The sequence below is a fragment of the Balaenoptera ricei genome, chromosome 6 (genome assembly GCF_028023285.1).
Source record: "Balaenoptera ricei isolate mBalRic1 chromosome 6, mBalRic1.hap2, whole genome shotgun sequence".
NCBI classification, from domain to species: domain Eukaryota; kingdom Metazoa; phylum Chordata; class Mammalia; order Artiodactyla; family Balaenopteridae; genus Balaenoptera; species Balaenoptera ricei.
Window position 1 is genome coordinate 85972106 of NC_082644.1, and position 12893 is coordinate 85984998.

The window sequence follows — 12893 nt, forward strand, 5'->3', positions numbered from 1 at the left end:
TTCCCAACACCATTTGCCTCCCTTGTCAAATATTAGTTGAACATATATGCATGGGTTTATTTCTGGGCTCACACTTCTGTTGCATTGGTCTATATGTCTGTTTTTATACCAGTACCATACTGTTTTGATTACTATAGCTTTGTAATATAGTTTGAAATCAGGAAATGAGATGCACCCACCCTACTTCTTTCTCAAGACTGCTTTGGCTGTTTGAGGTCTTTCATGGTCCCATAAAAGTTTTAGGATTTTTTTTTCTATTTCTATAAAAAATGCCATTGAAATCTTGATAGGGATTGCATTGACTCTATAGATAGCATGGGTAGTATAGACATTTTAACAATGCTTAACTCTTCCAATCCGTGAACATAAGATATCTTTCCATTTACTTGTCTTCTTCAGTTTCTTTCATTAATGTCTAAATCCCACTTGATTATGGTGTATGATCCTTTTAATATGCTGTTGAATTTGGTTGGCTATTGAGAAATTTTGCATTCATCAGGGGTATTGGCCTGTAGTTTTCTTTTCTTATAGTATCCTTCTCTGGCTTTGGTACCAGAGTAATGCTGGCTTTGTAAAATGAGTTAAGGATTATTATCTCCTCCTCCCCAAAGTTCTTTTCTAAACATAGTTCTCAAATCTGTCTTCTTTCTTTGCATCCTTTCCCCTCCATGCCCTTTTCTCTCAACCTAATGGCAAGAAAGTTGAGGTTATCTAGAACAATAATCTTGGTTCAGTAAAAAGGTGCCATCTTTAATCTGGACATTGCCTCCAGCCTGATTCATTTTATTCAGCTGAAAAGAATTATTGGGCCTTGTTTGCTTAAGATCTCAATCTTGTCTCTTTTTTCCTCTTTGGTGTCTAAAAGTAATAGGCTTTTCCAGTCCTTTGATGACCCAGATTTCACGCTATTCCTTTTCATTTCTGCTTAAAATTGGCCAGTTATTTCCCCTATTTTTAACTTTGTTGAAGTCAGCCAACACACACTAATATTCTAATTCTAACCATTTCCCTTAGAGCTCTAGGCTCAGTAGGCACATGGTCTGTCTTCCAGTTTTACCATATTCTTTACTGTAAACATGATTGCCATATTGTCAGCCTTTTATATCCATTTCCTTACCACCCACCCACCCCCAGCTGCTAAGCCAATGTCACACATTTTAGACTTTTTTTTAAAGCAGAACCTCACTTCAGTAATGGAGTAATTAAGAGATTGGGTTCTGGAACTAGTTCAAGACCTGTCTATCCTAGTTAGTAGCCAAATGACTTTAGGCAAAATACTTTTCCATTCTTAATATCAAGTTTCTTGTCTGTTATTAAAAGAAGGGTATTATAAATATTAAATTAAATAATACAGGTAGAGTACTTAGCACAATTATTGGCACTTAATTAATATTTACTATATTTTAGTTACTATTGTCTCCTGTCAAAATCCCAAGGATGGCTCCTGCTGGGCTTTCTTTTCTGTCCTGTGTACTACTGCCTAGAGACTGTGAGCGTCAGGGCCCCCCTGCCCTCCAAGAAAAGAGAGAGGCTTTGTTGAGAGATAGGCTCCAAACGGTAGAACTGAAGCAGCACGTCTTGGATGAAATGTTAATTTAATTCTTTTTTTGATTTCTAGATTTTCCTGTTTTTAGGCAGCATGTGTTTTGTCCTAGCAGTTGGTCATTGCATTTGGGAAAACAAGAAAGGCTACTACTTCCAGGATTTTCTGCCATGGAAAGAATATGTCTCTTCATCAGCTGTCTCTGCCGTCCTTATATTCTGGTCCTACTTCATTATTCTCAACACCGTGGTGCCTATTTCCCTCTACGTCAGGTAGGCTTCTTTGACCACTGGAGGACAAGCTGACTTCATACTTCCTACTTAATTCCCCAACTAGACTGTGAACTTTCAGAAAGCATAGATTCTGTGCTCTTTAGCCCTTTACTTTGCACAGTGCCTGGTGCACAAAACACTCTGAGACATATCTAGAGACTGCATAAATGCTTTCTATATCCAGAATACCATCCTAGATACTATGTGGGTTATACAAAAGAAAATTATCCCAACCCTCAAATAGTTTGTAATGTACATGACTAAATAAGACATACAAACACATGAAATAATTAGAAAAAAATGCACACAAATTTGGTGATGCTAAAGCACAATCTAGGCAGCCCCTAGTTTATCAGTGAGACAGATTCCAAACATTCATTTGTAAATCAGTTTATTCAGAACTCAGAATGCGTTTTCCCACAGAAACAATGTGGCAGATGGTAGATAGGTGTAATTGTGACTTAAGTTCTGGTTCCTAAAAGTTGGAGAAGATGAAGGATGTTTCCTTCCCCTTTTCATGAGCACCTTGGACAAAAATTTGAAATATAGGTAAAATAAGTCTTTACTGTACTCTGATCTCCTTTTTCTATTTTCAACATTCCCTTTCACATACACACACACAAACACATTTTTTGCATCCTTCTTTTCAGGTTTCCTAAACCCTGCACTGTGGCATCCCAACCCCAAAAGCACCCAATATAATTAAATTATCTTACTGATTTAATAAATATTTATTGAACAACTACTATGTGCCAAGCACTATATTAGCTGCCAGAGAAAGAAACATGAATAATAAGACAACCCTTCCTCTAGATAAACTTACAACATAGACATGGAAACAGATACTTAAGTAAATAATTAAGGTACAATATGAAGAATGATGTAATAGAAATGTATATGTGAATGCTATGGGAGCCTAGAAAAGGAATAGGTTGGTTCTGCCTGTAGAGGCTTAGGATTTACAGGAAAAAGTAATAATCAAACTGATATTTGAGAAAAGAGTAGAATTTACCAAGCAGAAAATAGGAAAAGAATATTACAAGCAGAAAGACCAGTATGTACAAAGGTTTGGAGGTTTTTAAAAGCTTGATCTGGTCGTAGAACAGTGAGTAGCCTAGACTAAGGTGTTGGATGGTAATTTAGGATTAGATTCAGGAGAGCCTTGAATGCCAGGCCAAGGAGTTTGAGTTTTATCTTAAAAGCAGCAGAGATCTTTCTTAGGAAAGAAATAATATCATTAAATGTCTGGGTTTAGAGAGATTGCTCTGGTGACTGGTATGGTGAAGGAAGGGAGAGGTCAAGACTCAACACATGAGGACTAATAAAGTCAATAATGTGGGCCTGAGCACCTCTTCCCTCACCTCAAACAAAAAATCCGTGTTGCTCAATGCAGTTGTCTCAGACAGGGATTACTAATGAAGCAGTCTAAACTACCACAAACTAAATATGAATGATGATAGGAAGGAAGCCACTTAAAAGTCTTCACTGTTTTAAAATGAAGATGCTTGTTAACCATAAAGAATCTATACGCATGTTATTTGGAACAGAAGTGGAATGTAACAAACACAATTGGGAAAACTCGGATAAAATGAAGAGGAGGCTATTCTAGGGAAAAGCTACCCCACAGGCAGGCTGGATCTGCCTAGAAATTTATCAGAGGGTGAGCTCCTGTAAGCTGTTTCTGAATCTCACAGATCTTTCCCTTCTGAAACAAAGAAGTGCTATTTCAAGTCTGAAGTTTCTCTCTCTTCCCCACCAATGAATTTACATGACAGCAGCAATAACTCTCTAATTAAGCCTAGGCTATGTTTTATAAATTAGCTCTTAACTCTGGCAGGCCTTGCATTATTGCAGAATTTCAAAAATTTTGGAAGAAAGGCTGTAAAGGGAGTATGCCTCAGCAAAGTTAATCAGTATGTCTGGTAATCAAGTAAAGCCTTGAGTGATAATGGTCAAAGTCAGAATTACAATGGGTTGGCTAGTACGAAGGGTCCTTCAAGATTGTAGGTTCCCAAGGAAGGTATTCTGATTTTCATTTCTACCACAGGACTGGTACGAAGGAAACCAGGATGATGAATTTGCTTGCCCTGCTTTGACCCAGGACCCTTCTTTTCTTGCTTTCTCCTTAGTGTTGAGATAATAAGATTGGGCAACAGTTTCTATATCAACTGGGATCGGAGGATGTTTTATGAACTAAAGAACACACCAGCACGGGCTTGTACCACCACCCTTAATGAGGAGCTCGGCCAGGTCAAATACGTGTTCTCCGACAAAACAGGGACCCTGACTCAGAACATCATGATTTTCAACAAGTGTTCTATTAATGGGAAATTCTATGGTATGCATATTTTTCTGCTTTCCCTGAGTCTTGGGGAAATATTACTTTGCAGATTGTTCTCAAGAATGATCTATCTCTAAATCTATATGCCTCTAAATTCACATTTACTTCTTATTCTCACAACCTGTTCTGTTCACTAAGCAAAGCTCACCTAGCCCATTCAGTTCTAACCAAAAGCATTTATTTAGCACCTTTTAGATGCAATCCATTGTGTTGGATGTTGAAAATATGAAGATGTATAAGAATTAATCTCCGTCCTCAAGGAATTCCCAATGTCTGGGGAATGTTAGTTACTCTCACATTAAATCAGATGGTGCAACCAGCATATTTCTGAAGCTGCTATTCTCCTGATTCCCCCTCAGACCAATAAACACTCTAGAAAGAAGCCATCAAAGGGTATTCAGAGTTTGATGTGTCTCCCATGCCCAGTTATTCATTTATTTCCTGCCTTAGGCATAAGCTTGTTTTTGTGATAGTGTTAAGTCCTTATATGTGTGAACATTCATGCCCATTGCACTAACTAGCTAAGGAAAGCAATCACATCTAAAAAGATAGACCACATGGGGTGTTTCTTTGGGATTATGAAAAAGCTTTGAAACTAGGAAGATGTGATAGTTGCAAAATATTGTGAATGCACTAAATGTCCCTGAATTGTACACTTTAAAATGGTTACTTGTATGTTATATGAATTTCACCTAAATTAAAAAATTTTTAAGTTAAATTTAAAAAATAAAAAAATTAAAGTTAAAATTTTAAAAAAAGCTAGAGCACTCTAATATTTTCTATTACCCCTGCCAAACAAGTTTTCACATGTATAAACTCTGAAAGCTTATTTTTGGATGGTTGATTTGGGTGAGGATCTTAATTTTCTTACTCATTGTATGACCTGACCATACACTGGGTAAGGGTAAGGATAAGCTTGAAAAGGGTCATGGGTGTTTCTATGCTTGGTATCAGACTGTCTTCCACCCCTATTCTGTCTATGCTGTCTACTGGCCAAGAATCCTAAACATTCCAGCACTACTTTCACATATCCTCTAGGTAACTTTTCTGATTGAAAGGCTTCCTGAGGTACGAAGTCTCTCATAAATGACTAGCCTCCAGCCTCACCTCACCCACACTTAAGGAGAAGAATTGCACCCCAAGCAGCATTATTCTTACCATTGGCTTGAGGAAAGGAGCTCATAGGGCACTGAGAGCTAGGTGGCCTGAAGGGATTCGAGGGGCTTAACTGTAAGTCTAGGATGATAGAATCAGAAGAAATAAGCTTTTGAAATCCTCCTTTAAATTATCATATGATGCAGTAATTCCATTCCAAGGTATATACCAGAAAAAAAAAAGAAAAGAAAAAGAAAACAGAGAATTCAATCAGATAGATGTATGCCAGTGTTCATTGCGGCATTATTCACCATAGCCCAAAGGTAGAAACAACCCATGTGTCCATCAACAGATGAATGGGTAAACTAACTGTGGTATATCCATGTAATGGAATACTCAGACATAAAAAATAATGAAGTTCTGACACATGCTACAACATGGATGATTCTTGAAAACATTATGCTAAGTGAAATACGCCAGACACAATCAGAAATATTTTATCATTCTACTTATATGAATTATCTAGAATAGGCAAATTCATAGAGACAGAAAGCGGATTAGAGGTTACCAGGGGCTGGGAATAGGGAAGAGTAAGGAGTTTTTGTTTAGGATGCTGAAAAAGTTTAGGAAATATATAATGGTGATTGTTGTACAACATTGTGAATGATATTAATGCCACTGAATTGTTCACTAAAAATGGTTAAAATGCATACTGTATTCGTTTTTCTCTTTCTGACTTACTTCATTCTGTATGACAGACTCTATATATGGAATCTAAGGAAGAAAAAAAAAAAAAAAAAAAAAAAAAGTCATGAAGAACCTAGTGGCAAGACGGGAATAAAGACACAGACCTACTAGAGAATGGACTTGAGGATATGGGGAGGGGGAGGGGTGAGATGTGACAGGGTGAGAGAGTGGCATGGACATATATATACACTACCAAATGTAAAATAGATAGCTAGTGGGAAGCAGCCGCATAGCACAGGGAGATCAGCTCTGTGCTTTGTGACCACCTAGAAGGGTGGGATAGGGAGGGTGGGAGGGAGGGAGATGCAAGAGGGAAGAGATATGGGGACATATGTATATGCATAACTGATTCACTTTGTTATAAAGCAGAAACTAACACACCATTGTAAAGCAATTATACTTCAATAAAGATGTTTAAAAAAAATGGTTCAAATGAAAAATTTTATGTTATACATATTTTACCACAATAAAAAAATGTAAAAAAAAAAAAAAAAAAAAAATGTAAACCCTTCTTTAAAACCCTTGCCAAGTGTGTATTCTGTTTACTTACCAACAGGTGTTGTCTATGACAAGAATGGACAGAGGGTAGAAGTCTCGGAGGTGAGTGATTACAGCGCCCTGTGAAATGCATGTGGGACCTGAGTGAGGCTGCGCCGCACAGCAGCATCTTTAACACAGATTGGGATTCCCTGAGCCCCTGAAATATTACAGCTGTTATTGGCCCCATAATATCAGAAAGTATTATATAAATGAACTCTGTTTATTTGAGGGTATTTGGGTGTGTGTTTTAAAATGAAAACAGCTTATTATAAGAAGGTGATTTTATATAAATAATATATAAATTTTTTAAAAGTAAGGAATGTCTGAAGAAACCAGCAAAGGGATGAATCCTTGAGCTCATAAAAATGATCTAGGACAGCAAATGAATAGTGGTTTAAGATACTTTTTTGGAAGATATTACATTACTTGAGAATAAATTCTAGTTCTACATATGAATATTATTTGTTTTCTGAATAGTGCTATTAAAATTTCTTTTAAACACAAATAAATTAATTAAAAATGAAAATAGCTTTATTGGCTTTTTCTATTTAAAAAATAATCTGTGCTCATGATAAAAAAAAATTCAAACAATATAGAAATGTATGAAGAAGAAAATTAAAATCATTCAGTCCCACTTAGATAACCAGTGTAAAATCTGGGAATATTTATCCTTTCAGATGCTTTTCATATGTATATATACACACATATACACCTAGGTCTAGTAGGTAGGTAGGTAAGTAGGAAGGAAGGATGGATGGATGGATCGTAGCATGCATGCTATTTTCAGCCTCCTTTTATTCACTTGACACTATATTGTGGCCCTCCTTCCGTGTCAGTATATTTAGGTCTACATCATCATTTTGATTGGCTGTCATAGCCAATTACATTGATGTATCTTAATTGATTTAGCCAATCCCCTATTTTTATTCTGTTGTCTTTTGCTATTATAAATAGCATCATGGTAAGCATCCAGGTATATACATTTTTGTCTCCTCTTCTGAAAATTATTTCCTTAGAATAAAGTCCTGGAAGTAAAATTAGTTGGTCAAAGGGTGGCTAGATTTTTAATGCACTTAATAGTGCCATATTGCTCTCTGGATAGACTGCATCAATTTATAATCCCACCAAAAATATATGAGAATTCCTCTTTTCCCATACTGTATCCTTGTCAGTACTGGGTATTAATATTTCAACCTTTAGAAGTTTAATTGTGAAAATGATATCTCATTTAATTTACCTTTCTTTGTTTACTAATTAGATTGAATCATTTTATGTGCTTATTTTCCTTCCTCTTCCCAATCATTTTATTGCCCATTTATACTTTTTTTGTGAATTGCTTGTTCATATTCTTTGTCCTTTTTTTCTTATTTCAAGGGGCTCCTTATATAGTAAAAATACCAACTTTTCCTTCGTCTGGCACATATGTTACAATTATTTTTTTCCAGTTTTGTCTTTTGGCCTTTGTTTATAGTTTTTTGTTTAGAAGTTTTTAATTTATGTAATTAATTCTATCAGTCTTTATCCTTTATAGCTTCAGGATTTATGACATACTCAATAGTCCTAACCCACACAATTGTAAGAATATTTTCCTTTTCATTCTTCCTGTCTCTGGCTGGTTCAATTTTACTGTTTTTTCCAGTATTGGATCTCAACTTTTGTTTATGGGTTTGATTTTAAGCATCCCTTCATAGGGCTTCTTCCATTATATTCAGTATACTACTCACCCTATCTCTTTCCTACTAGAACCAATTCCAAACCTTTAGCCACTTGACTTACGTACTAAACAGGTAACTCCGCCTCCCAACTACTGCCTCACCCTTATCCATCCAGAGAGACTGGAGATGGGAAATAAAATCAGTATTTGCCTTAAATCCTCTTCCAGGGACTCTGCTAATGACCTTGGCAATATAAACAAAGTTATAGCTTCTAGGGAGTAAATTGTTACCCTGGAGTTACCTTTCTCTTCCTCTTCCTTTTGCTACTGATCGACCATAACACATTTTCCTCTGGATCCCTGGAATCTTTGTTCTCTTGTAAGCAAACACCCACAGCCTTATCTTTTCATTAAAATGCTTTCTTCTCTCTACCTTGATTGAAAGATGACTTTCCCGGAGGATATCCCTTTTCCTCCATCTCTCGTACTCCGCATACCAAAAGCCCAAAGGTATTGTCCTCATTATCCTGTGTCACTTTTCTTTTTTTTTTTTTTTTTTGGCTGCCTTGGGTCTTCATTGCTGCGCACAGGCTTTCTCTAGTTGCAGCGAGCGGGGCTCCTCTTTGTTGCGGTGCACGGGCTTCTCATCGTGGTAGCTTCTCTTGTTGCGGAGCACAGGTTCTAGGAGCACAGGCTTCAGTAGTTGTGGCACATGGGCTCTAGAGTGCAGGGTCAGTAGTTGTGGCGCACGGGCTTAGTTGCTCCGCGGCATGTGGGATCTTCCCGGACCAGGGCTTGAACCCGTGTCTCCTGCATTGGCAGGCAGATTCTTAACCACTGTGCCACCAGGGAAGCCCCTCCTGTGCCACTTTTAAACTATTACTTTTTCTCCCTCATATAATCTTTCTTCCTGTGATGCTTATGACTTCTAGCTGTATTCCTCTTTCTTCTTGTCATTGACATTTACAAATCTTCTGGCTTCTCCACTTCATTCACTGAGGACCTTGAAACCTTAGCTCATATTTTCCCTCTCTACCCAATCCCTGCTATCATTTTGGGTGGTATTGGCTTATTTATGGATGATCTAGCAACATAGATGCTTTCAGATGTCTAAAAGAATATATCTTTCAAATGACTTTTTGGACTCAAAAACATCTGTATCATCCATTTCTATGTTATCATGTCACCATCCAGAAGTGTACTACTCTGAAATTGTAAACTCCTTTGTCATGATCTCTGATCACAAACCTTATTTTTCCAGTTCTCTTGATACTTGATTCCTAGTATACCTGCTTTCTTATCACAGGAAGATTTACAAACTCTCTGTTCTCCTTTTTCTCTATCAATCCCTTGTGACTTTACTTCCTTTCCTATCTTGCCCCCCATCTGTACCCAAGATCATAAGCATCTTCAATACCTTACTAGTTCTCCCTTTTTTTTCCCTCTCTGATCGCCCAACAAATCTCAACCTTGAATTAACCAAGCCAGCTACCATTCTCTGTTTCTAATCTCAGAGTGCCAAGCACTTTTTGGGGATCACAAGCCATTACAAATTCAGAGACTCCAAACTCTTCTGGGCTTCCAGTGCCACTTGGATAATTTTTTAATCTATTTATGGTGAGCTTAATTCTTAATTTTCCATATTAGCTATTCCAAAATTCACCACTCTTGGGCCTTCTACCACATCCCACTTCCTTCTCCCCAGTGTGCAGTAGATGATATTGTTTTCTACTTTGCTGAGAAAAATCCAAACTATCAGCTAAGTACCCTTTTCTGTACAAATATCAGAACCCACTTTTACTTCCTTTCCTTCAGTCTCAAAAAAAGGTATAACTTTTTCTTTCAATACTAATCTCTTCATATATTCTGATTCCATGCCTTTCTACTTCTTCAGGAACCTCAGTCAATCCTGTATTCTGTGTTTCTTAATATCTGAAACTTATCCCATTATATGATTCTTTCCCCTCAGCTCAAATCTATCCTTTCTTTAAAAAAAAAAAAAAAAAACACTTACTACATGCATACAATGGAATATTATTCAGCAATAAAAAGAAATGAGCTATCAAGCCATGCATGCACATATACACAGAAAAGGGAAGAACTTTAAATGCATATTGCTAAGTGAAAGAAGCCAATATGAAAAGGCTATGTACTGTATGATTCTAACTGTATGACATTCTGGAAAAGGTAGTGGTTGCCAGGGGTTTGGGGAGGGGTGGAGAGAAGGATGAAGCACAGGAGATTTTTAGGGCAGTGAAACTATTCTGTGTGATACTGTCATGGTGGATTCATTACATTATGCATTTGTCAAAAACCACAGAATTGTACAAAGCAGAGTGAACTCTAATGTAAACTATGGACTTCAGTTAATAATAATGTATCAATATTGGTTCATCAATTGTAACAGATGTACCATACTAATGTAAGGTGAAAATAGGGGGAAATGTGGAGTGGAAAGAAGAAAGGAAATATATAGGAACTCTCTTTACTTTCTGTTCAATTTTTTTTTATGAACGTAAGACTGCTCTAAAAAATATAGTATTAATTTAAAATAAAATAAATGTGTTAAAGTAACCCTTAGCCCATTAACCAGAGGTAACCACTACTAATAAATGTTTACATCTTATTTTATTCATTTTTTAAAGCGCTTAGAACTTTTTCTTCATCCTGCATTACCCTCTGACTCCATCAGTCAGTCCAAAATGTTGATTATCAACCATATGTCAGACTCTGAATAAATGTTAAAGGTTCAAGGAAAACAAAAGAAATTTGTTCCCTACCTTCAGAGTTGGCAGACTAAAGGAAAAGTGTATAAGGAAATAGACAATTACAGCAGTCTTTATAACTCCTCACCTTTCATTCATTCCTCATTCTACCCTATATAATTAGACTCTGTCCTATCATGTCCACTGAAACTAGCCAAGGTCACTAATGACTACCTTGTTGTTAAGTCCTTACCCAATTTCTCTGCAGATTTTAACACTTAAAACTCCACTTTTTCTTAAAGCTTTCTTGTCCCTTGGCTTCTGTTAAGTAACTATCTTCTTGTTTTTTCTTCCTGTATGATTGTTTTTTCTCATCTTCTTGGCCATAGGTGCTGATGTTCCCCCAGAGCTCTATTATTGTACCTCTTTTCCATCTTTGTAGTCTCGTGTTTTTACTGACTTTAACTACTGCCTACTTACTAATGACCTCCAAATCCATATATCCAAGAACCTTTTTAGCTCCCTCCCCATCCATGACCAAAGCTAAAGATATCCTATAAAAACTATCTGTAGCTATGTCACAGGATCTCAAAGAGTTTCCTCAATTGCCTCCTCTACCCTCCATTCTGAATTCGTTTCTTCTCATCTGATACTCCCAGTTTCCATCCTTTTGTCTAGTACCTGGATTTGCCATTCAGTCTTATTCAACTGGGTGTTTAACTTTCAATTGCAGAGTAATTCATGAATACTGCCCCTCAGATCATGCTGTACTGCAACTCCAAGCCAGCACTGCCTCAGTCCTGTACCCAGCCAGGTCCAGTGTTCTCAAACATTACTTGTCTGGAAGGGGAGATTAGAAACTAGCTCAGATCTCTTACCTGAGCTTCAAAGCTATATATGCCTGCTTTCATTATTACCTTTATGTCCTTCAGGTATCGCCAGGTCAGTCTGTCAAAAATCTCTTCCTGCTGGGTATCCTATCTCAGTGAATGGTCTTACCATCTATCCCAATTAGGATACATAAAATAATTCTTAACTGTTTCTCTCTTTCACTTGTCATATCCATGTCATACAATTCTATATTTTCAAATCATACCCTTAATTTAATATTTATTGTCACTACTTTATCATTTCTCTTGTGAATTACTGAATGGCTTTCTAACTGGTCTCCTTGCTTTTCATCTTGCTACTTCCAATGTATTCTCCATGCTGCTACCAGAGGACTATATGATCATATGACTTTCAGCAGAAAATTGTTATGGTTCCCTATTGCGTACAAGATGGTAATGCAGGATCTGCTTCATATCTACCTCTCCAACTTCTCTCACATCACTCACCAGCTTCTAAGTTTCAAAGAATGTACCAGTATAAGAGCCCAGTTATAGAAAAGCCTCAGAGGATGCTATATAATGAGTTATCTTAAATTACTAAACCCACAAACTTCCCAGAGCTCACACGTCTGTGGTTGGCCAGGTCTAGGACTTGGCTCTGGACCTGACCATACTTCCTCACTATCATGACAAAACTCCCTCTAGATGGGTTATAGAAAAGAGCCAGTATAGCCCACTACAAACTTCCGTTTCCCCAACATAGCACCAAGCAGCGCAATTGTGTCTGTACTTGACACATTGGGGCCCAGCCCAGGTAGCACCACAACTACAATGAACTGGTGAAATATCCTTGAGAGTTCTGATATGGGCTGGAGAAATCTGTTAATAACACCACACTCCAGGGTGGGCATAAGAGAGTCTCAGGACCAAATTGAGCCAGAAAAGAATGTTTACCCCAGGTGCCTACCAGCAGCCTACCTGACATGAAGAACGTTAGTCAACATCTAAAGGAGCCAAGCTCATAGCCAAGAAAATGGTAGTGAATATTAGGTCCACAGATTGAGGCAGGGTCAATAACCTTGAGGACCAGAGGCAGCAAGGAATCAGGTATGCTGAATCAGGTATGCAAAATGGTATAAAATTAAGTCTGTGAACAAGAAGTCTGT

General features: G+C 37.3%; 1 protein-coding gene across 8 annotated transcripts in view; it reads left to right on the plus strand.

Moving 5' to 3' along the window:
• Nucleotides 1-12893, plus strand: part of LOC132367151 (phospholipid-transporting ATPase FetA-like) — a 76922-nt gene that overhangs the window by 42259 nt on the left and 21770 nt on the right. For 7 of the 8 annotated variants that reach the window (XM_059924998.1, XM_059925000.1, XM_059924999.1 and 4 more), the window contains 3 exons: nt 1619-1815; nt 3945-4153; nt 6555-6598. In XM_059924998.1, coding sequence (XP_059780981.1) covers nt 1619-1815; nt 3945-4153; nt 6555-6598 — 450 coding nt within the window. Of the gene's footprint in view, nt 1-1618; nt 1816-3944; nt 4154-6554; nt 6677-12893 lie in introns of those variants that run through there. The other variant, XM_059925005.1, reaches the window with a different exon arrangement.